This window comes from Aotus nancymaae, unplaced genomic scaffold (genome assembly GCF_030222135.1).
Source record: "Aotus nancymaae isolate 86718 unplaced genomic scaffold, 86718_ANA_hifiasm-v0.15.2.pri h1tg000089l, whole genome shotgun sequence".
Classification (NCBI taxonomy): domain Eukaryota; kingdom Metazoa; phylum Chordata; class Mammalia; order Primates; family Aotidae; genus Aotus; species Aotus nancymaae.
Window position 1 is genome coordinate 22,127,168 of NW_026988504.1, and position 24,131 is coordinate 22,151,298.

At 59.3% G+C, this 24,131-nt stretch overlaps 1 protein-coding gene across 7 annotated transcripts; it reads right to left on the reverse strand.

Annotated features, from left to right (window-relative positions):
- Nucleotides 1–933: 933 nt before the first annotated feature.
- Nucleotides 934–24,114, reverse strand: ADAM11 (ADAM metallopeptidase domain 11). Of its 7 annotated transcripts, none has more exons than XM_021673701.2 (27): nt 23,842–24,114; nt 23,205–23,380; nt 13,266–13,342; nt 13,013–13,079; nt 11,631–11,716; nt 11,465–11,540; nt 10,975–11,041; nt 10,848–10,911; nt 10,384–10,458; nt 10,226–10,297; nt 9,877–10,043; nt 8,971–9,055; nt 8,781–8,871; nt 8,609–8,660; nt 8,047–8,146; nt 7,894–7,965; nt 7,682–7,774; nt 7,185–7,265; nt 6,264–6,314; nt 6,087–6,150; nt 5,761–5,860; nt 5,425–5,544; nt 5,164–5,332; nt 4,961–5,075; nt 4,785–4,875; nt 3,500–3,517; nt 934–2,984 (listed from the first exon to the last, which is right to left on the reverse strand). In XM_021673701.2, the coding sequence occupies exons 7-27, from the start codon at nt 10,986–10,988 to the stop codon at nt 2,969–2,971; spliced, it is 1,710 nt and encodes a 569-aa protein (XP_021529376.1). In that variant the 5' UTR covers nt 10,989–11,041; nt 11,465–11,540; nt 11,631–11,716; nt 13,013–13,079; nt 13,266–13,342; nt 23,205–23,380; nt 23,842–24,114; the 3' UTR covers nt 934–2,968. The 7 variants fall into 7 exon arrangements, with proteins under 7 accessions (XP_021529376.1, XP_012299443.1, XP_012299440.1 ...); XM_012444020.3 differs by having other exon boundaries at nt 10,844–10,911; XM_012444017.3 differs by having other exon boundaries at nt 10,844–10,911; nt 11,631–11,794; nt 23,842–23,908.
- Nucleotides 24,115–24,131: the final 17 nt, after the last annotated feature.

Here is a 24,131-nt window from a genome sequence, read left to right on the forward strand (position 1 = left end):
GCCGCGGGAGAGACCGGAGTTGGATGTTACCCTGTGTCCTGGGGGGACCAGATGCCAGAGTAGGATGGGGACAAGGAATCTAAGCTAAATGTGGCCCTGGGTCCTCCTCTCTCGGCACCTGATCCAAGGTGGCCTTGGGAACCCTACCTGTTTGGGAACGGGGCTATGATCCCAGAGCTTCTAGCTGCCAGTTCTCCCCAGGCCCCCGCTTGGTGCTGCTATTTCTTTCTCAATTTCTTCTAGCTTTTCATTTTTTTGTTTCCCTGCCCCTACCTCCTCCTTTTTATCTTTTCCCTGACCGAGCAGGACTTCCAGAGCCCGATGGATCCTCCCCTAGTCCTTCCTCCCGGCCCCCACTCTGTGAACATCGCCAGGCCCCTACACTGCAGGGGAAGACAGGAATAACCAGCGCGGGCTCCTGGCTCAGACCCAGCCTCCAGCCGGGGGAGGGGCTCCCAGCACTGCCCTTGCTTAGTCCCCTCATGCCCCAGGCTTGGCCAGAGGGCACAGGGATGGAAAAAGAGCAGATTCTCTGCTGCCCAGGAACACGGTGCCCTGGGACTGGACAGGCTAATGGTTTTGTCCAGCGTTTTGGAATCTCTTCGGAGGTGAGGAGAGGCTTCTCCTGGCTTCAGCCATAAAAGGGAAGTTGGGTCTCCTAACTTTTGGGAAAATGCTTTCCTACTCACCTCGCCTCCTGCTTTGCTGGAGCCAGAGGACGGGCACTGCTGTCTTTGTTGGAAGAGCTAAGGAATCAGGAGGGCCAGGCCTCCACCGTTTCCTCATGTGAATGGGAAGCAACACCCCTTCCTCCCAGCTCCTGGAGCTGGTGGGCACTCCCTTCCCTGCTCCACTATCCCAGTTGTCATGCTCCCTCCAGAGCCGGGGGGACAAGTCACAGCATGGTCATTCAGACAGGAGAGAGACGCAAGGTTAGTGTGAGCTCCCTGGAAGCCCCAGAATGTGATCTTTAATTGATGCTCCTGTCCCTGCCTCCCCACCCCCCGCCCCAGGTGACGTATGTACAGGATGCTGTGTGAAGGCCCAGGCAGAGGCAGCCTTCACTCCTCCCTGGGCTGCCAGGGCAGGCACTCACTAGGGCGGGGCAGGGAGATGCAGACAACTGGGAGCCAGGGTGACTGGTCACAGGAAGTCTCATGTTCCCCACCCCTATGTACACGTGCACACACAGATATGCCCATGTGTGCAGAGGTATTCACACTTGTGCAGAGGTGTGGATCCAGATGCTGTGCCCAGACGCACTGTGCCTGTGCACAGGTGCACCACCGGAGGACGGATGCCTTCAGGTAGTGCAGCAGCAGTGCAACACCCAGCCCTTCCCTGCCCCCCTCAGCTTGCAGGGCTGGTGGAGCAGAGCTGGCCCAAGGGGAGCCTCCACTCAGCCCTTGAGTGGGCAGTGCCAGCTGGAGCGCCGTATGCGGACCCTACAGCTGTCGGGTGCATCCAGCCACCCAAATCGGGTCAGCGGGTCCCAGGCCTGTTTGCCCCTGAGGGTGGTGTGAATTAACAGGGAACGATTCCCTCCACAACTCCTCCTCAAAGGTGCCCCAGAAACAGAGGGGCCCAAACAAACAGCTCATGGGCCTGGGGGTTTCAGAGCTCCCTGCCAGGGTGCCCCTGGCAACAGGAACCGCATTCACTTGTGGCTTTCGTCCATCAGGTAGCTGCCTCCCATCTGGCCCCTGCCAGCTATCTTTTAGGGTCAAGGAGCCAGAGCTCCTCCCTCTGAAGCCAGGGTCATGAGGGAAGGCCGCCGGCAGGACTGTGTGAAGACTGAGGAGCTCCACCTGGCTCTCAGGCTCGGCTGCAGCAGGGACGGATGGGGCATGTAACGGGGGAAACTTCTGTAAACTTACTACTCGGCCCTGGAATTGGGAAGGGAGTGGAATGGACTTGATGGGGCAGCCTAGGATCATCTGTGAGACCTCCCTTTCCTACCTCCTCCTGCTCATCCCAGGCAGAGCCCCTAACCCTGCAGGCACGGGGCCACCTAGGCCTCACCTCCAGAGAGTCCTCCCTGGAAAGATGGCCCAGGCAGGGGCATCTAGGCCACACCAGGGGCATCTAGGCCACACCAGGGGGCACCCAAACCCTGAGTTGGCCCCAGAATCACCCTTCTTGAAAGGGGGAAGGTGCCATTTTATTTCAGGGACTGTATTTTCTAGATTCCCCTCCCCCCAAATCCCTGCATCCTGACAGGGACAGGATGGTTGTTTTGGAATTGAAGACGATCTGGGACACGTGGTAGCCGTACCCATAACCTAGGCCTTGGGCACGGCACAGGCAGCTTTGGTTTGAATCAGCACTCATACTTCCTCAAGCTCAGTGGGGCTGGGTGGGGGCAAGCTGGGATGCCCGGCCCCTGCCTGTGCGCAGTGACAGGACTCCAGGTGTGGTCATCCTGGGGGAGGGTCTGTTCCTCCGGGCCCTCCTGTCAGTGTCAAAACATCCCCACAACTGCCCTGGTCCCAGCACCCCCGAGTTTACATTCATCTATTAAGATTCAGTTTAAAAATATGTAGATGTCAGCCCCTTCCCCACTAGGTCCCAGAGAGGTAAGACCCTGGTCTCAGCTGCCTGGTTGCAAAGAGGGGCCATCCAGGCCAGGTCCACTGGTGGCTGCCTGGGGGCATCCCTCCAGGACCCCGAGTTGAGCTGTGGCAATCCGTGAAATGGAAGCTACATTCACACGGGGGAGTGGTGTGCTAGGCTGAGCCGCAGGAGGTGGGCGGGGAACTGTGGAGGAAGCGCCCTCCAGGCCTGGTCCACCCTGATGGTGCCGAGAGCAGGGCCACAGCCCCTGCCCAAACCCCTGCGGAGCCAGGAGTTGAAGGGTTTGGACCTGGAAGACATTTGCATGGTGCCTCCCTCCGTGGCTGGATGGGGGCAGCCTCGTGGTTCAGGGCCAAGACGGTGGGTGCCAGGCTTGGAGGGAGGGGGGTGGCACCTAGGCCCCTCCAGACCTGGAATGGAGAGGGGGCATCAGGGAAGGACGTGAGCAGGGGCCACGGGGTAGAGTCCCCCCAGCAGGGCCCTGGAGTTTAGCGCTGGGCCCTGGAGGCAGGCGGCAAGTCACAGGCTGGCCGGGGAGGGGATCTGCAGGTCAGACGGTGGTGACATGGAAGACAAAACAGATGGGACGCACAGGGAGGCCCCTCCCGGGGATGGGGACTGCCAGAGGCACAGCTCCAGGTCTAGGGTCCACCTGGTGGCGGGGGAGGGTCTGGCCGCAGCCAGGCACACGAGAAGGATGCGAGGCCTGAGCGGGTGGTGTGCGAGGGTGAGGGCAGGCTGGGACCTTCTTCCCCGAGCGAGGCTCTCCCACCCCTGCCGGGACAGCTTGGCAGCAGGAGTGGGGGAATCAGCCCCCACTCCCCATCCACAGAACGCGGGGTGACGAATGAGATGGAGGAGACAAGGACAGCGGGAGGAATGACGTGGCCGGCATCACACTGCCCCCTGCTGGGTCGGGTCGTACCTTCCTCGGCGGATGTTTCTGTAGGGGGAGGAAAAGGAGACGTCTGACCTTCCGCTCCTCTCAGGAAGGGACCTTCAGCTACCATGCAACCCCTTGCCCTAGAGACCCCAGAGAGGAGCCAGGGTTCCTGGGGCCTGGACTCTAATGTAAGGGCCAGGGAGAATTACCCAGGACACCCACCAAAAATGCGTCCCAGCTTCTAGTTCTGATGCTGCCACTAACTCAATGATATGACCTTCGGCCTCGGGTTCCTCCTTTGCACATTAAGGGGGTTAGACCAGCACAAGGACCCCAGACTTAGAAACGCACAAAGCATCATAGGGTGGGTGCAGATGGGGGACTGGAGGGGATACGCCTGGCTTGAGCGGCCCCTGCCCAGCTCCATTCTGCAGCTATGTGGGGATGCCTGGAGGCACGATGGGGAGCCTTGTCATGTTTCCAGAGAAGCTGGAAATCCAAATTGCTAATGTAAAATCTCCAGGATTCGTTCGTTCCTTTTTTTTTTTGAGATGGAGTCTCACTCTGTCGCCCAGGCTGGAGTGCAGTGGTGTGATCTTGGCTCACTACAACCTCCACTTCCTGGGTTCAAGAGATTCTCTTGTCTCAGTCTCCCAAGTAGCTGGGATTATAGTTGTGCACAACCACGCCTGGCTAATTTTTGTATTTTTAATAGAGACGGGGTTTCACCATGTTGGCCAGGCTGGTCGTGAACTCCTGACCTCAGGTGATCCGCCCACCTTGGACTCCCAAAGTGCTGGGATTACAGGTGTGAGCCACCGCATCCAGCCTAAAATTTCCTGGTTTGTTTCTTTCTTTTTTTTTTTTTTTTGAGACAGAGTCTCACTCTGTTGCCAGGCGCCAGGCTGGAGTGCAGTGGCATAATCTCGGCTCACTGCAACCTCCACTTCCTGGGTTCAAGCAATTCTCCTGCCTCGGCCTCCTGAGTAGCTGGGACTACAGGCACACTCCACCACGCCCAGCTAATTTTTGTATTTTTAGTAGAGATGGGGTTTCACCATATTGGCCAGGATGGTCTCAATCTCTTGACCTCGTGATCCACCCAACTCAGCCTCCCAAAGTGCTGGGATTACAGGTGTGAGCCACGGAGCCCAGCCCAAATTTCCTGGTTTCTAAATGTTAAGCCCTGCAGGCTGCTTGGACCTATGATATGTGAGCTCTGGTTTAGCTAAGCTCTCAGGGAGGACTCTCAGCCCTACCAGTCAGGGATTCTGACCCCCTTCAAGGGCACCAGGGGGCACAGGCACAGGGTGTGTGTGTCTCTTACTTAAATCCCCAGCCCGTGCCGCCCAGGACGATGGCTGCAACCAGGACAGCCCCGGCGATGGAGCCAATGATGATGTTGGTGCCACTGGGACCTGGGGAGGAGGGCAGGGCTCAGTTGGCAGGGACAGGCACAGAGAGTGGGACAGACAGCCCCACCTCGGCCAGCTCCAGCCTCACCTTTGTATCTCTCCGTCTCCCCCGTGGGTGGGGACGTGGGCAGGGGGTTGTGGATACTGCAGTCTTTGCCTGTCCAGTCTGGCTGACAGATACACTTCCCTTCATTGCTGCAGACCTAGAGGTAGGGCAGGGCCAGGAGAGGTAAGTAGGGGCCTGGCCCCTCCTGTAAGCCTCTCCTGCCATCCCGGCCTCCAGGCAGTCACCCCATGGTGGGAGCAAATCCGGTGCTCCCCACTGCCGGGGCAGGTGCTGAAGTTGAAGGCGGAGGCTGGCAGGCAGCGATGGTCCAGGCATAGCATGTTGGGTCCACAGGCTGTGCCATCCTCCACGTAGCTCAGGTCGGAGCCGTCTGCCAGCTGCACGTGGCCTCCCCTAGGGATACGACACAGCCAGTCTCAGCCCCTGTCTCCTAACCCCCAGCACAGCTGCAACCTCCCCTCCCTAGCCTTGGTCCTAGCCAGCACCTGCAGTCCAGCTCCTTGCCCTGGTGGTAGAAAGTGACACTACTGATGTCTCCCACCAGGTCCCCTAGCCGAGGAGCTCCAGAGATGTTGACACAGAGGAGGAAGCCACACAGCACATCCCTGTTGGGGCACATGGAGACAGTGAGCCCCAAGTTTGACCTCAGACTCAACTACTGAACTCTAATCTGCCCTCAGCCTGCACCCTGCCTCCTGATTTGCCACGTGCCCACCCATTGGGACTGACAGGCTCCTCCGAGGAGAACCTGCTGCCCCATCTCTGGAAAGTCTCACACCCGCCCCGGAGCTGGAAGGCCCTCTGGGAGCCTCAGTACTCACTGCTTACTGCACTGCACCCAGCCCGATCCCTTTCGCCCACAGCTCCCACGCTCTGTCCCCTCCACGTTCAGCTTCTCGTAGCAGAAGCGATCAGCAGCCGCTGTGGGGAGAGGATGTCAAGCGTCACCCCAACACACCCCAGGATCCACCTCAGGATCTCAGGCCTGCATCTCCCACGCTTTGGCCTGACCCCCAGGCTGCCTGCCTGGGTCCCTGAGATCCTGGGGAGCTACACACTTAGGGGCCTGCTCAGCTGGAACCCACCCTCCCCAGTCTCTGAGCTCCAGGTCCTCCAGAGTCCCCACTCCAGCCCTAGCCAGACTCACCATGGCCCCAAAGGGCCTGGCATTGCCGGTCCCGGGTTTTACAGCGACCTCCGTAGCAGCGGCCCTGAGGGACCACAAATTAGGAGGAAACAAGGGATGGAGATGCTGAGTGGTTAGAGTGAGACAAGACACTGCCCCAAACCCCAGGCTAGGGGGAGCAGCCATCAGCCATCATACCTGCTCATGGTCACAGTAGTAACCATCCAGCTTGTGCAGGTTAGCGGGGCACTGTGGAGAGAGGGGTGAGGCTGAGCAGAGCAGCCCCAGGACTGGAGTTGAGGCCTGCCCCAGGAAGGAATGCTTGGTGCCAAGTGCCCCCCGCCCCCATGTAGAGGCTCAGGCTACAGGGCTCTTCCACGCCTAGGACAAGGGGTCTGTCTGGCTCTGGACCCAGACCACAAGGGTTTGCAAGCCCCAGAGCCGCTCCAGCCTCCCTCTCTCGTAGGGCTGGGAGAATGAAATGCCTGACATGTAATTAGGTTTTATTGTTGTTGTTTTTTTGTTTTTGTTTTTGAGACAGAGTTTCGCTCTTGTTACCCAGGCTGGAGTGCAATGGCGCGATCTCGGCTCACAGAAACCTCCGCCTCCTGGGTTCAGGAAATTCTCCTGCCTCAGCCTCCTGAGTAGTTGGGATTACAGGCACGCACCACCATGCCCAGCTAATTTTTTGTATTAGTAGAGACGGGGTTTCACCATGTTGATTAGGATGGTCTCGATCTCTTGACCTCGTGATCCACCCGCCTCGGCCTCCCAAAGTGCTGGGATTACAGGCTTGAGCCACCGCACCCCGCCCAGTAATTAGGTTTTAATAGATGTTAACTAATATTATCATCCACTCTGATCTCTAACCTACACGAGGCACCCGGCCAGGCGCTGGGAATACCAGCCAGGCGATAAATTTTGGTTTAATGACGGAAGGAACAAAGCCAGGAGGCATGAAGAACCCCTTCCTCAGATGAGAAAACTGAGTCTGATCAGTGGGGGTCGACGCCAGTTGTGGAGAGGAGGGGAGTGGAGGGCGCACACCGAGAAAACCAAATCTACAAGGGTAGGGGTTGCCTCTCCCAGGGCTCCACAGGACGGCGGAGCTGGGCGGACCTGGCTCGAGTCCCCAGTGCAGGTCTCCGCGATGTCGCACTCGTTCACGGCCTCTCTGCAGGACACACCCCGTGGCTCGTACTAGGGAAGAGACGCGGTCCCCAGGTCAGGCAGGATGGATGCCTCGGCCCGGGCCCCACATCCCCAGGCCTTCTAGCTTCACGGGCCCCCGTTTCAGGCCTGTTCTTATTTCCCTGCTCCCACCACCTCTCGGTCGCTTCCCACCTCGCTTCCAGCCTACTCTGTGCCGCCCCCAAGCCCGCCCACATTCCCGCCCCTCCCTGCTTCTGGGCAGCCTTCCCTTCCCGCTCCTCGTAGCCCCGCCTTCAACATCCTTCAGCCCCGCCCCTTGTTGCCCATTGGCGCTGTTTCGCATTAAGCCCCGCCCAAGAGGGCTCCGCCCCCGAAGGCCCCGCCTCCCTCCACCCGCCCCTTATCTGAAGGCCTCCAATCGCTCCTCCTGGCTCCTGGCCCCCCTCCCGGCCGGTCCTCCTTACCTTGCAGCGGCGACAGCAGAGCCCGTCGCTGCACATGGCATCGTGAGTCAGGGTGCATTTCTTGCAGCAGTTGCCACCCGCGCGGCTGCACTCCTGAGGGACGCGGAAGAAGGGGAGGGAGGCGGCCGAGCCCTAATCCTCCCCACTCGGACGCTCCCTTGTGCCCACCCCCACATCCCGGCCCCCCACCTGGCGCCCGCACTACCGCTTACCTGCACCGAGCCGCAGTCGCACTCCTCCCCCGCCTCCACAAAGCCGTTCCCGCACTCTGGGGGGTCCAGGAGCTGGACCGGGAGGACAGGTCGGGAGTCTGGCCCGGACCCTGCCCAGGCCCCACTCCCACGCTCCCGCCGCGGGGCTGGTACCTTGAGGGGCTTGTTGAAGAGGCAGCTCCCACCACCCTCCTGCAGAAACTGGTTGTACTCGTCAATGCTGCAGCGCGAGAACTTGCGGGGCAGGTAGAACCTGGGCAGGGCGAGGGGAGGTGCCGCTGGCTGCTCCCCTCCAACCCACCCTTTCACCCTCTCAAGACTGGAGAGGAGGCGCTCTGGGGAACTCGGTCACCATCGCGAGGAGGCGGAGGATCTGTCCCGCGATTGCACCAGAATCCTCCCGCATGTCCCAGTCGTTCCCGTCCCCTCCGCGGAACCTGGGGACTCCCAGCAGCTCTGGAGGGAAGGTGCCTCCACGCAAGTCTGGGGCGGCACCCAGTGGCCGCGGTGCGCACTGCAGCCTGGACGGTTTTGGTGTCCCAGCAGGGGAATCTGGGTCTCCCTGGACAGTGTTTGCAGAAAACTGGGTTTCTTGGATCCTGAGTGGTTCTGTGAGCTGGGCCTCTTGAGCCCCCTGGTCCAGACTGCCAAGGAGTGCTCGCTCTAGGACGACCCTCACCCAAGACCTTCCCCCGGTTTGTCCCCGAGAACTCACCCAGTGTCCTCCATGATGCAGCCCAGCCAGATGTCGGGACACTTGCAGTCCCCTGAGGGGTAAGCCAGGCGGAGATGAGATGAGGGAGGCCAAGGACCACCCTCCCACTTACACCCTCTGCATCCCAGAGCTGCTGGGCGAGGGCCACACGGGGGCCTCCGGGGGCGGGTACCTGCTGAGCTCCGGTGTTTGTTCCACATCATGCCCAGGTTCTGCCCCAGCGTCTGGGCCAGGGTCACGGCCATCGCCCCCATGTTGCCGTACTGGGAGTGGGGAAGATGGGGCACAGATGTCTACATCTTCCCACAGGCACGTCGTGCCCTCGCAGCCCCTCTCCCCAAGCCATGGCCCTCACTGCTCACCTCGTTCACACCCCCACCCCGGGACAGGGAGCAGATGCCCCCTACGTAGGCTGCCCCGCTGCTGGTGCTCTGGAAGGTCCTGCCCCTGGAAGGGAGAGTGCTGTCAGGATGGCCTCCTGCCCTCCCCTGTGGCTTCCTGGGTGGTGGTAAGAGCCCTTCCTCGGGAGGTGGCCCTTGCCCTTCACACCAGCCTTGGTGACCCCAGGCAAGACTCTTCCCCTCCTTTGGTTCCTTTTTTTTTTTTTTTTTAGACAGTTTCACTCTTGTAGTCCAGGCTGGAATGCAGTGGCACCATCTCGGCTCACTGCAACCTCCACCTCCTGGGTTCAAGCAATTCTGCCTCAGTCTCCCAAGTAGCTGACTACAGGTGCCTGCCACCACACCAGCTCATTTTTGTATTTTTAGTAGAGACAGGGTTTCACCATGTTGGCCAGGCTGGTCTTAAACTCCTGACATCAAATGATCCACCCACCTTGGCCTCCCAAAATGCTGGGATTACAGGCATGGGCCACCACGCCTGGCCTCTCCTTGGGTTCTTTTGCCCATAAGGCAAAGGAGAGGCTCCTAGTAGACCATTTCTAGTTGCAAGGCCCTTTTATTAGATTTTTTCCCCTACCAGGGCACTGGGTCCCTGAGGAAGGGATGCTGGGATAGTTTGAAAGGGGAAAGATGGAACTAAGGGGATGTGAGGAAGAGGACCACCAGGGCTAAGACAAGGGCATCAGCCTCAGGTTCAGGGGAAGATGCCCAGCCTGTTGCCCATGGCTGAGGGGAGGTGACAAGGTGCAAGGTGAGCCCAGTCCCCAGACTCTGGGAAGAGCACCTGGCACAGGGCAGGTGTTAAGTAACCCTAAGCACTGTAGCAACTAGCAGAGGCTGGCAGGAGGCGCAGGGTGGGGGACTCACGAGAAGAGGTGGGTGGCATCGCTGGGCTCAGGCAGACCTTCCCGTCGGTAGACCATGAGCCGGGCCAGGGTCTCCAGGAGGTCATCTTGCACCTGGATCTTGTCCCCATCTGCCCATGTTTCCATGGCAACCAGGACGATGCGAGTGTTGAGCTGCTCCTTGTATATCTGGGCCCGAAGGGGAGAAGATGAGAGGGCTGGAGGGTGGGAGTGAGTGTTTGGGCCAGGGCTGGAGGAGTGCCTGTCTGTCTCTCCAGGAGGTGGGAGCCAGAGGCTGACAGTGCCCCTGATGTCTGTGGTGGGGTGGGGGGCCTGAGGGGGAGGGAAGGGAGGGAGGGAGAGCTGCTTACCACATCGGCCAGGTTCACCACGGACTTGGCAAAGTTGCTGGTGAGGACCACCGACTGTCGCATCTGCTCGAACTGGGAGAGACAGGAGTGGGAGGAGGGCCAGGCTCCTTGGGGGCTTCCTCCCAGTGCCACCCACCTTCCCTGGCCCGGGAACTCACCAGCTGGTGGTCATTGATCACAATTAGCTCCACGTACTTGGTCTCACTGTGCACTGTAGGGTGGCCCCGGCGGACCTGGGGGGCGGGTGGGCACTTGGAATCAGTCCCTTCCATGTCTGACTGATCTCATGGCCCAGCCAGGAGCAGATGCGGTGGGGATGGGGGGTCTGGACTCCAGCCAGGGACAGTGCCAGCTCCCCCTGGCAGAGGGTCCTGTCCCTCCTCAGCTTTGGAATGAGGGCAGGCAGCCTTGATTTGCCCAGGATGGAGCTCTGTAGATGCCAGCATTAGGGAAGGGGTGGGGGCTTCTCCCAGACACAGTCCCTGGCCCCCAGCCACATCCGTCTGAGCCCTCCTTTGCCCCAGCCATGGATGGGGGTGCCCTCCTGCTCTGGGCCATGGCCCGAGGTCTCTGCAGCCTGAGGTCTCTGCAGCCCGAGGTCTGTGCGGGCCCCCGTACCTGCCTTTTCCTTCTCAGCCTCGGATGATTTGGAGGAGCCGACTGGGCAGGCACAGCGAACAGGCAGCCTGTGGGGAGGGGCGGTGAGGGGGGCACAACCAGCCCCTGCCCACACCCCTTCCCTCCCTTACCTGGTTCCCTGCATCTGAGGGGATCTGGGAGGAGAGGGGTCCGGTAGATGAGGTGGGGAAGGGGTCCCTGCAATGAGGGGAAATTAGTTCTTGGGGTGCCAACCGGGTCTCCTCCATGCCCACTTGAGGGGGCCAGATCCAGCCCTCCCCCCATCCCATCCTGAGGTGACCCAGAACTGGCCAGAGCTCCCATGTCGGATCTGATCTCCCAGATGCTCAGATTCCGGGGTCAAGACCTGGGGGCACCCTGAGAGACAGGGCAGAGGACATTGGAGCCCAATGGGAGGTCACTTAGGGGACAGAGGGGACATTGGAGCTGGGGTCACAGGGGGAGCTGGGATCACAGGAGGAAGGGAACCAGAGCTGGGGTCACTGAAGAGGGCAGTGAGGCTGGGGTTACTGAGGGAGGAGCAGGAGGAGGAAGAGGTGGCAGCAACAGCTGTTGGGACAGGTTTGGCAGGGCCACCAGAGAGGATGGTGAGGGGCCTACCTGGGGGGCTCCCCAAGGTCCAGCCATCTCTTGGGGCTCCACGATGTAAGTCACGTTCCCATCAGAGAAGACCCCACTGTAGAGAGAGAGGCACAGCTCCCCACTGTCCCCGGGCGGGTGCGGGCCGGAGGCTTCTCCCAGCTGCCCGGCCCCTCCCCATACTCACTGCAGCCCCTGGCAGGTAGAGAGGGCAGCGAAGGAGTGCGCGTTCCCCCGGAGCTTCCCCTGGTAGTAGCAGTGGTCTCCAGCCCCCTGGAGGAGCAGAACTCTGGCATGGGGCAGGGGGTGGCCGACGGGCCTCGAGGCTTTTTGGGGGCCACTGAAGCTGCCCTGTGTTCAGGTGACACAATCTCCGGGTACGCCTGGGGCTCTGGAGCCTGTTTCTACATGGGTGGTGCTGCTAATTTGCTGTGCCACCCGGGGCAAGTTCCTACCCCTCTCTGGGCCTCCTTCACCTCATGTATAAAATAAGGAAGCTGGACTACCGCAATGGTTCTTTTTTTTTTTTGAGGCAGGGTCTCGCTCTGTCACCCAGGCTGGACTGCAGTGGCACAATCTCGGCTCACTGCAACCTTCACCTCCCGGGTTCAAGCTATTCTCATGTATTTTTAGTAGAGACAGGGTTTCACCATTTTGGCCAGGCTGGTCTCAAACTCCTAGCCTCAGGTGGTCTGCCTGCCTCGGCCTCCCAAAGTGCTGGGATTATAGGCGCCCGGCCTACAGCAAGGGTTCTTAGTCATTTGCTGGGGCTGGAGAAGGGATCAGACTCCTTTGAGAATAACAGGCAATGTTCATTTAGCACCTACCCTGTGCCCAGCACTGCTCTGTGCACTAACCATGTATTATCTCATTTAATCATGTTCTAGCCCCTAACATCACACACAACCTCATGCACTGCCTCCCAGGATGACCCTGGGCCCATGGTTGGCTGAGGAGTGATGGGCAGCATGTGTCCTCCTGGCCAGCCTCGTGCGTTGGGGCGGGGTGGGGGGGAATGACCAGTGGCACCCTTCCCCTCCGGCTCTGCCTCCTGCAGAATTACTTGTGCTCCAGTTACTGAACAGACGGGGGGTGGGGGGTGGAGGGAAGGTGGAGGGGTAGGGGGGAGACAGGCTATTTATAGACACTCATTCATTTTCAGGCTCTAGGGCCTGCAGGGTAGGGACCCTGGTGTCCCAAGCAGCTGGGATTTCCCAGGGCCTTGGTATTGAAGGGCCTTTCCTCAGCTTCCCCTGTCAGAAGAATCTGGAGAGGGGATTCCTGGCAGCAGCACAGAACAATGAGGGTCCCTGTAGGCCCCATGCAAGGCAGGTGGGCTGGCTGGGAGTCAGAGCTCTGGGGCCAAGTGAGGGGAGCTCAGAGCCCCACACACTCAAGCTGCCCACCATCCACCCTCAGAGCCTCCCGGGTGGGGAGAGAGGGAAAGTGCTGAGGGGCCAGGACAGGACCCCATCTCCAGCAGTCACCTGTCCCTACACCTGTGACCTCAGAACCACAGAAACAGCACCTCCCTTCCACCCCGGCCCCGGCCCCTGCAGAGGCACTCACGGTGCTGTGCTGGGTTGTCCCCTCCCGGCTGAAGTGACGCTCCACATATTGTGAGGAGAGGAGGTGGCTGAGACAGAGGGGGCAGCAGGAAGGGGGGTCACGGGCAAGGTGAGGTCGGGCTTGGGGCCCACTCCAACTCAGTGTCCCAGTCCTCCCTTCCCGGGCCCAACCCCCAAACCCCCAGCAGCCAAGCCCGGCCATGCCTCCCTGGCCCCAGCGCCAGTCTTCCTCCTGGGCTCAAGCCCACACTCACTGGTTCAGCTCCAGGTCCAGGGTGAAGTTTGAGTTGAAGGCTGGGATGACGAAACTCACCTGGGCCAGATGGACAGGCTGGCATGGGGGGAGGGCAAAGGGGGAGTCAATCCAAGGAAGCCTGAAGGTGGGAGTACTGGGGAGGGGGGAGGCCAGCCCTAGCAGCTGAGGGCACCATTGATTTGGGGACAAAATGCTTTGTCCCCTTTACTAGTGGGCAGGGGCAGGAGTGCTCTCCCCTTCTGCCCTCTGGGCCTGGGTACCTGCTCACCCTCTCTGAGGCTGGGCTGGAGAGGGGTGCAGCTGGGATGGAGAGGGTCAGCCCAGCCAGCCCCACGCCTCATCATGCCTTCCTGGCCAGTGAGGGGCACCCCACCCTCGGGTGGAGTAACGGGAGGGCCCCAGGAGTATCACGGGAAAGGGACAAACAGGAAGTGGGAGGAGGGCCCTCGCTGCTTGTCCCCCTACCCTGGCCCCAGCCTCCATCTACATAGGAGGCCTTGGACAGGGGCAGGTGGGTGGGAATGGATGGCTGGGCCCCCTGAAGCTGGGGTGACGGGCAGGTGCCATCCTACTGGGAGGAAGGACTTGGCTTCTCTACCCCCAAATCCATTGCCCTCTGCCTCACCCAAAGCAGCTCATCTTTAATATTTCAATCCCATGGTTAATTTTTAAACATGGAAGTTTTCCTGATAAATTTTTCAGAGTGCAGTGGGGCTGGAGGCTCCAGGTTGCCACGGCAACGCACCAGGCCTGAGCAAGATGGCGGCCCCCCAGGCCTGCACGCAAGGACAACTGGATCCCAGCAACCCTAAGGCCCAGGAAGGGCTGAGAGGACTCAGGACTGGGGCCTTCTCTCCACCCCTAGTTCATTCCAGAAGACTGACTCCAGACTCCCACCGGAGGGTCACCCACTCTGCCTGAAGACAGGAGGTTTGTGTTGGCTGCCTGGCCTTTGTGGTGGGGACGGCAGGTGGCGGAAGGAAGAGAGCCCCAAGGTCGTGGTCATGAAATCCACAGCCTGGGCCTTGTCGGTTTCCTCCTCAACCACCTCTCACTGCTAATCTTTACCAAGCAATTCTTGTGTGCCAGGCCCTGGTCTAAACACTACGGGTATCGCCCCGTGTGATCTTCACAGCAGTCCTCTGGGATAGATGCTACCGCCATTCCCATCTGAAAGACGGGGACAGGCACGGGGGCTGACCAACTTGCCCAAGGTCACACAGCTAAAAAGTGGTGAGCTCAGGAGTCCGCTTCCAGGGCTGTCTCAACCCAAAGGTGGGGTAAAATGGAGGTGGACACAGTGGCCTTGAGAGGTCCTGGGAGAGGGGCAAGCTGGGGTCAAGGGCTAGACCTCTGCACCCCAAGGACACCGACTCACCCCATCCCAGGCTGACCAAGGCTCCTGCTCCATCCTGAGCCCCTAGAGCATTGATCGGCCCCGAAATAGAAAGTCAAGGACAAGGAGTCGCCACATCCTCCTCGCGGCCCACGGCCTGAACCATCCGGCCCTCCCCTGCCCTCAGGACTGTTCCTGCTGGTTCTATCTGCCCCCGGCCAACAAGCCCCTATGCCAGCCCCCTCCACTTCCTAGAGGAGCAGCCTGCCAGACCTCTTGCCCTGATGCCGCTCTTTCACTGTGCAGCCGAAGGGATGACCCAGCAACCTCTCTGAGCCTCAGATTTTCCAAATGAAAATGGTCAGATGAGCCCACGTGTAAGGCCGGGAGGTTGGCTGCATGGTGGGGCCATCCTGGGCCTGGAGGATTCCGGCAGAGTCTGCTCTGGCACCAGCAGAATCTCCCCGACTTCTGGGAGATGGGGAGGTCCTCGAGCCACCCCATCTCGCCTGCCTCCTCTCTGCAGAGGCCAAGCCAGCCCCAGAACCCTCCTTGTCCACCACCTCCTGCTCCCTGCTGCTCACCCCTTCCCCACCTGGTGCCGCAGAACTTCGGGGGTGGGCTCTCCGCCACTCCAGCAGGACACAGGGCTCAGACCAGATAAGCCCCTGGGGCAGTGCCAGGGCAGCTGGAGTAGGGGCTGGGCCTGGCTGGAGGTGGCCCAGAGGAGGGCTGTGGGAGCCCCAGAAGGTGGTGGTGGTCAAGGGGGGGAGAGAGAGAGAGAGAAAGAGAGAAAGAGAGAGAGGGAGAGAGAGAGCCATGTGGGGAAACAACTCTGTCCCCAGTCTGAGGGAAGAGATGGGTCAGATAAGCCTGTCTCAGCCCCCAGAATCTCTGTGGCCCTGGGGAGTGGGGAGGGGACTCCTGCTGGCACACAGTCCCAAGACCACCTCAAGCCCAGCTTTAGGCCAATGTTTTTTTTTTTGAGGCAGTCTCACTCTGTAGCCCAGGCTGGAGTGCAATGGCGTGATCTCAGCTCACTGCAACCTCCACCTCCCAGGTTTAAGCAATACTTTGCCTCAGCCTCCCAAGTAGCTGGGATTACAGGCACCTGCCACCACGCCCAGCTGATTTTTGTATTTTTAGTAGAGACAGGGGTTTCACTGTGTTGGCCAGATGGTCTTGAACTCTTGACTGCAGGTGATCCATCTGCCTTGGCCTCCCAAAGGGCTGGGATTACATGCGTGAGCCACCATGCTTGGCGAATGTTCTTTTTTTTAAAATTAATTAATTTTTTTTAGAGATGGGATCTCACTTTGTTGCCCAGGCTGGTCTTGAATTCCTGGGCTCAAGCTATCCTCCTGCCTCAGCCTCCCAAAGTGCTAGGATTACAGGCTTGAGCCTCTGCGTCCAGCCTAGGCCAATGCTCTATCAAAGGCAAACTGCTCTCCCTGCCTGGCCCTTCTTCCTGCCCCTGCCCTACCTCTGACCTCATCCCATCTTCCTGGGGGGAGGGGCCTTGGGTCTGGAGGTCAGGCCACTCCTCAGCCAGCCCTGTGCCCTGCGCTTGTCCCTGCCAGCCTCTCACATGCTCCAGCTCATTTGATCCTAATCTGCCCAGGCCGTCTGGTCCTCATTTTACAAACGCCAGGATGAGGCTCAGGGACACACCTGGAGGTGACTGGCCCGGGGTCATGGCTGGGTGGCCAGGGAGGTGTGGGGCCAGACCTCACCCTGGGGCTGGAGATCGTGTTGCCACAGCAGCTGTGCCACCTGGCAGGGGTGATCACCTTTCCACCTGAGGCTCCCCTCTGGCTGGCCCACCCACTCTCCCAGACACCTTGTTCAGAGGGACTGTGTCTTGTCCTCACTGTACCAGATGTGGGGTGCAGAGAGAAGGCAAAGATTCTGTCGAAGACCCAGAAGCACAAATACAGGTGCCCAGACCTACAAACTCACAGTCTTAGGAAGCGGGAGACCAAGGAGCCTTAGGATTCACAAATGCTCCAGGAAATCCGAGCAGGGAGACCATTGCTCCCCACCACCGCCAGGCACTACTCAGGCGCTGACCCTGAACTTCTGCCCCAACCTCCCTCTCCTCCCCACCCTCATCCACACAGCCTGCACCTGCCAACCCCTGCAGGGCTCTGGCGCCCTTCCCCCTGGGCCTTTAAGCGCACAGTAGACACGTACTTCTTTGATCACTGATTCGGCTTTTCAGGTGGGCGACCTTTACTCCCCTGGAGTCAGGGCTATGCCTGCCTTTTTCCCTGCCCACTGGCTCCACACTCACATTGAATGGAAAGGCATTGTAAGGCCTGAGATAAGCTGCTTCATGCCCCTGGCCCCAGTATCCCCCTCGGTACAACAGGATTGTTGTGAGGATTCAATAAAAGCCCCTTTAAATGTGTTATCATAAGGGTCACTAATAAGAAGAAGAAGAAGGAAGTGTAAACGTTCTCAAATGAACAGGGCTTTGAGGAACTGGATAAACGACCAACAGAATGGTGGCCTTATGCTCCAGATCTGGGTGGATGGTGTGATTTACCTGTCAGGTGTCTCACCTGAGGACATCTTTCTGGAATACTCTCCCTCAAGGAGATACCACCACCTTGTGGGCCGGGCGACTGCAGATGGGGGAGGAGCCAGAGAGGCAGGAGCCCTGCCTGGGAGTGTGTCCCAGCTGGGAGAAACCTCCCACCCACCCACCTCCGGCCATGCGCTGGTGCTCCATTTATCAAAAGGGCAGCGGGATTCCCAGACAATGAGAACAGCCAGATGAATTTCCAATGATGGGATTTGACCTACATTTTTGAGAACAGAGCCACCTCCTTACGGGGTCATCAGTCCCTCTGGGGACAGACTCTGGACAGCTGGGTTCCTCTAGGCAGCCAGGAGGGTGCTTGGGTGAGGCCAAGCCCACAGGCCAGAGTCCTGCTCTTGTGGTTTCTCCCCTGGACCCCACCCTGAGCCTGACAGGTAACCCCTAAATACCCTAGCTCCTGTTTGTGACACCCAGCCCTCATGCTAGCACCAGGGACCCAACGCCCTGCCTGGACACTCAGAGATGCTGAAGTTCGGCTCTGCCAGATCCCGGGCTGGACATCTGACATTCGGTGTCTCCTCGAGTCCTTGCAGCAGCCTAAGAGGTGGAGACTGAGCATCCTCATTTTATGAATGAGGAAGGTGGGATTCAGGGGGCTCTGCGGCTGGCTCAGGTCACACAGTCAGAAGCAGGGGAGTAGGACCTGCATGAAGGCTGTGCCACCCAAGGCCACAGCGTGCAGCCCTTCTTTTCTTTCTTTTTTTTTTTTGACACAAAGTCTTGCTCTGTCACCCAGGCTGTAGTGCAGTGGCGCAATCTTAGCTCATTTCAACCTCTGCCTTCTGGGTTCAAGTGATTTTCCTGTCTCAGCCTCCCGAGTAGCTGGGACTACAGGTGTGCACCACTACACCCAGATAATTTTTGTATTTTTAGTAGAGACGGGGTTTCACCATGCTGGTCAGGATGGTCTTGATCTCTTGACCTCGTGATCTGCCTGCCTCGGCCCCCCAAAATGCTGGGATTACAGGCGTGAGCCACTGCACCCACCTGCATGCAGCCTTTCACGCCAAAACTGAGCCTGCTGAACTCTCTGGTGTGGCAGGGCTCAGTTCATGCCTGCGCCTCATAACAAGCTGGGCCCAGCACAAATCCTACCCCTGGTGTCGAGCCACCTGCCTCATCCCAGGAGAGAGCTGCAACTTTGGCCACACAGACCATAGTGTGGCCTTGGCTCTAGTGGGACACTAGGGCCAGGCACAGAGCTGGTCCCCCTGTGGCACCCTGCCTGTGACTCCCGTCTTCAAGAGTTGATGATGAGCCTTCCTCAACTGCCCTTCACCCTTCTGCAGCAAGAAAATGCAAACACTGTCGCATCACATGCCCACTGTTGGGGGCTTCTAGGGTGGCGTTTCCAGTAAATGCTGGCCTGGACAGCCCTTGAAAGAGCATAGCCTAGAGACTGAGGTGCCCCACCGCCAGCTGGCTCAGATGGGCATCTATGTACCGGGTCTGCGACCCCTTCACCCTGACCCTAGTCTCCTCCCCTGTCCTGCTCTCTCTTTGGTTCCCAAGGAGGCTGGGTGTCCCCAGGGGCAGGCATAACCCACACAGCAGCTTGGTGCGAATCAGAAAAAGGGGTCCCAAGGCCAGGTGAGGTGGCTCACGCTTGTAATTCCAGAACTTTGGGAGGCTGAGGCAGGTGGATCACTTGAGGTCAGGAGTTTGAGATCAGCTTGGCCAACATGGTGAAACCCCATCTCTACTAAAAATACAAAAAGTAGCCAGGCATGGTGGCGTGCGCCTGTGATCCCAGCTACTCAGGAGACTGAGGCACAAGAATTGCTTGAACCCAGGTGGTGGAGGCTGCAGTGAGCCGAGATTGTGCTGCTGCACTTCAGCCTGGGCGACAGAGCAAGACTCTGTCTGAAAAAAAAAAGAAAGAAAAAGGGGTCCCCCTGCAAGGCAGAATGCATGTGGCCCCATAAGCCCATGGATTGCATTCAGCTCACTTACCCCTTGCCCAGGCACCCTAGTGCAGTGACCAACCAGTCCAACTGTACACACTAGCCTTGGCTGACCTGCACCACCCCTCAGCTGCAGGCTCTCTGGGAGCACAGGGTTCTGCACTTCCAGAAACTCCCCCACTTCTCCGGGCCTCGGGCCTAGGCTGCTTCTAGGCTGCCCAAAGGTGAGGGGGCTGGCCGGGCATGGTGGCTCACACCTGTAATCCCAGCACTTTGGGAGGCTGAGGCAGGCAGATCACGAGGTCAGGAGTTTGAGACCAGCCTGGCCAACACGGTGAAACCCTGTCTCACTAAGAAGAAAAAAATACAAAAATTTGCTGGGTGTGGTGGCAGGTGCCTGTAATTCCAGCTACTTGGGAGGCTGGGGCAGGAGACTCGTTTGAACCTAGGAGGTGGAGGTTGCAATGAGCAGAGATCACGCCATTGCACTCCAGCCTTGGCGAAAGGGCAAGACTTCCATCTCAAAAAAAAAAAAAATGAGGGGGCTGAACGCAGTGGCAGAGAGGGGGCAAGCGTGTGTCTGTCTCTTTCTTCCCTTCAGTCCTGAGCAAGAGGTGGCATCGTGCTGGGTGAGGACGCTCCTTTGGGGATGAGTCTTGACTCTGTGCTGAAGGGCTGTGTCTCTGTGGGCAGTTACATTGCCTCTCTGTGCCTGTTTCTCCACCTGCGAGATGGGAATAGTAGCCCCACCTCCTGGAGCTGTGATGAGGATTAAATAAATTAATATGCGTAAAGGAGTGCCTGCTCCAAAATAAGTGTGATTTCTCTACCTTGTTGTTGTATTGTGTGAGACAGGCTCTCACTCCGGAGCCCAGGAGCAACCACAGCTCACTGCAGCCTTGAACTCTTGGACTCAAGCGATCCTGCAGCCTCAGCCTCCCGAGTAGCTGGGATTACAGGTGCGTGCCACCATACTTGGCTAATTTTCTTGGATTTTTTTTTTTGGTAGAGACAGGGGTCTCACTATGTTGCCTAGGGTAGTCTCAAACTCCTGGCCTCAAGCAATCCCCTGACATTGGCCACTGTGAGCCACTGCACCCAGCCTAATTTCTCCAGCTTCTAATTTCTTCCTGGCCACTGTACCTCTTCCCCTGTCCCAGACGCACCTGCACCCTCACCCCCCATCAAGCCAGGAGTCCTCAGCACGTAAAGCCCTTTCCCATCGCCACCTCCTGGTAGTAGGTGGGACTCAGATATGTTACCATCCTGACTTTAGGGAACAGGAAACAGGCTCAGAAGGGTCAAGCCACCAGCCCAAAGCCATAGCAGCTCAGTGCCCCAGGCCCTGCCAGCCAGCATGTGCCCCTGGACTTGCCACATGGTCGGAGATCTTGCTGCTGGCTCAACACCTGCTGGGCCTGAGGTTCCAAACCAGGGCAGTAACTTAGGGTAAAACCCAAGCAGCACCCAGTTGGCGTACTTCCAGTTGGGACAGACACAAGCTCGAGTCCGTACCGGCTCCACCATCAGAGCCAGTGATTCTGAGGCCAAAAGGGCTCTAACCCCGGGGAGAAATGCCAGGCAGAGGATTCAGGGTTTGCGATATCTCCTTCCCATCCTGTCAGGGAAAATATTCTGGATGTGTCTTTTTTTTTTGAAAGGGAGTCTTGCTCTTGTCACCCAGGCTGGAGTGCAGTGTCTCGATCTCGGCTCACCACAACCTCCGCCTCCCGGGTTCAAGTGATTCTCCTGCCTCAGCCTCCTGAGAAGCTGGGATTATAGACATGCATCACCACGCCTGGCTAATTTTGTATTTTTAGTAGAGACAGAGTTTCTCCATCTGACCTCCAGGTCAGGCTGGTCTCAAACTCCCAACCTCAGGTCACCCACCCGCCTCTGCCTCCCAAAGTGCTGGGATTACAGGCATGAGCCACCACACCCGGCCTGCATGTGTCTTTTTGTCTCCTTTGGTATCTTCCATCCTCCTTGCTCTGGGCGGGGTTGGGAGATTGCCTCCTGGACCCAAATCCAGAGAGCCCTGGAGGCAGAACAGCACTGTGGGAAGTACCCTGGTGTGGAGAAAACTCCCAGCTCCGCTGCTTAAGATCTGATTGACTTTGGGCAATTTACTTCATCCCTCTGAGCCTCAGTTTGCTCATCTTCAAAATGGGGCTGACAAAAATTACAAGCCTTCCAGAGTCAGAGAAATAAGCGATGTAAAGTGCATACAAAGCTTGGGTGAGTGGGCCAGAGAAGTCCACAGCTTTGGTACCTCAGGGGAAACTGAGGCACGGATAAGACAGGGCCCTGAACAAGTCCCTTGAAGAGGTTGCCATAAGGACCCTAGGAAGTCTCAGTCCCAGAGAGACCCCAAAATTGGAGATAATCACTGCCCCGAAGATCCACGGAACTCCATTTCCTCCCTGCAGGCTCTCAGATACCCCTCAGAAGTATCTGGAATCGGTGGGTCACATACACACCTCACATGCGCCCACTCACCTGCAGAACAACACAGAGACCCCAACCCGAGCAGTTCAACTGCACCCACCCTGACCTTTCCACACAGCCGCAGACACCACCGCAGCCCAGAATCTCCCACCTTTGCTGCCTCTGTCTCTGCTCAGAAAGAGTCAGGCTGAAGGAGCGGCCTGCCCAGTTGGAATACCTGACTCTTCATCCCTACCTGACTCCAGGCTTTCCCTCAACTCTGTCCCCTGACCCCGAGGTGGCATCCCTCCATGACTCAATCTGCACATCCCCTAAAGCACAAGCCGGAGTCTCAGCAGTTGGGCAGGTCATCAGTTCCCCTGCAGTGTAACCACAGGGTGCACAGTTCACAGGTAGAGAGTGACACCAGGCAAGACAGCCAGACTCAGCAGCCAGGACACCCCATCCCAGCCCTGGGACCGTGCACCTCCCAGGGAGCGTGGGCAGGCGCTGAAGGCTGCTTCCACCCCCCCACCCACAGCGCCCGCCGGCCTTGGATCATTAGCCCCCTCCCCCGGCCCTCTGCACGGCCCTGAGTGATGGTCCATCTATTATGCATGCTCCCTTCCTGCTCCATCCATTTCATCAGTATTCCCCACCCCTGCACCACCCTACATCCCCCTCTGCTCCCCTCCCTTAAGGGCTTTTAACCAAGTACATTAGGCAGGGCCAGATGCCAGTCTGACAGATGTCCGTAATGTTAGCCTCCGTTTCCCTCCTTCCTCCCTCTGCCCAGCCCAATTTACCTCCTACCACTCCCAGCTGCCAAAACTTCCCAGGCCTCAGTTGTCTCCCTCCTCTGGGTCTCTCCCCTGCACCTCCTGTTTGTGCTGGCCCTTCGCCGGCCATCCCGCCCTCTGCCGCCCTGTTGGCCTGACTCACTTTCAGCTCCAGCTCTTGGAGCGCTGGGGTGTGCTGAATGAATATTCCATCTGGGTGATTATTATTCACATGATATTAATTAATTATTAATTGCAATTAATCTCCTTCATTCCCAACCTTCCTCTGGGAGGCAGGAGGGGCCTGGCAGCTGAAAGGGACAGTGGGCAGGCAGGTAGAGCTGGCTCGGGGCCTCGAGTTATTTTCCAAGGCCCCACCTTCAGCCAGGATAGGAAGGAGAACAGCAAGCCTATTTCAGCACTGTGTGGAAACTGAGGCAGGAGCAAGCACTAAGCTGTTCCAAGAAAGCCCACTGAAGTGGCTGTGGTGAGAACCTGGGAGCTCTAATCTCTGACTGGATCTGGGCTGCCTCTCCCTGCCCCCCACTGCCCCATCCAAGCCCTGTTTTGAGCAGAACCACTAGCTTTGGCTGGAGCAGAGCAGGGGGCCATTGAAAGGCTGACCCAAAGCAGGCTTGAGACCTAGGCATCTGGGATCCCTGAACACTGAAGACAGGGGACCCTGCAATAGTGGGAGGGGGTCCCGGGGCTGGGCAGGCCAGGTGCTCCCCCTCGGTGGGCTCCAGCGCCCACCTGATAGCCCTCTGTACAGAAGGGGAGCCTGCGGGGCAGCTGCTGAGGAGGCTCCAACCCTGGCTACCCCGTGGCCTCCCCGGGGCTCTGAGGCCTGCTTCAGCCCCTGGCCTCACCACCCAGCCCCACTCACCGGGCCCCCTGGTGGCTCCTGGCGGACCCTGGTGTCCAGCTGCTGCTTTCGGACCTCTCCCCCGGAGCTCTTCCTTACCAGACGGCTGGGTTCCGTGACCTCAGGGGCTTCTGGGCCTCTCAGCTGGGATAAGCCCCCCCATCGCAGAGCTCCAGCAGGACCCCGGGTCCCAAGACCTGGGGAAACAAGGCCATGGCTACAGGCAGCTGCCCACCCTGGGCAGGAGACTTGGGAATGGGGTGGGCATGCCGCATCCCCGACTCTGATGTGGCCCCTGGAGCCCTGGGGCGATCCGGGTGGGCGGATCTGGCTGCCCTGCAGAGGGAAGAGCCCGCGGGGAGTGGGCCAGGAGCTTCACTCCCGCCCAACTGTCACGACTGCCCCCCCCATCCGCCCAAACCCGCAGAGACCTGCAGAGCCGGCCGGTCAGTGGCAGGGGCAGGGACACGGTGGGGCCGGCCAGCTGGGGACAGGTGGGTGAACGCACCTTCCCTCTTCTCCCACTCCCCCACCCTCCGGCGCTTCGGACCGGCAGTCACCCCGATCACTGCAGGAAAAGGCGGCTGCAGCAGCAAGCGCCGCATATCCTGGGGCGGGGGCAGGGAGGGGGCGCCGGGGCCGAGCGGGGGTCACTCACCGGGCGTGGGGAGCAGCGGCAGCAGCAGAGCCGCGAACGCCCAGCGCTGCAGCAGCCTCATGGCTCGCTCATTCCTCCCGGTCCGGGGGCTGCGGCTGCGAGCGGCGCGGGGAGGGCGGGAGCAGGGACGGGGGTGGGGAGGCGCCGGCTGCGGAGTCGGGGCGGGGGCGCGGGGCCGGGCGGGGGTCGCGGAGCGGTGGGGGCGGAGGGGACGGCGCCGGGGCTCAGTGCTCTCCGGCCGCGGCCATCCCGGCGGGGCGGCGGGGCCGGGTTAAGAGCGGAGCGGCGAG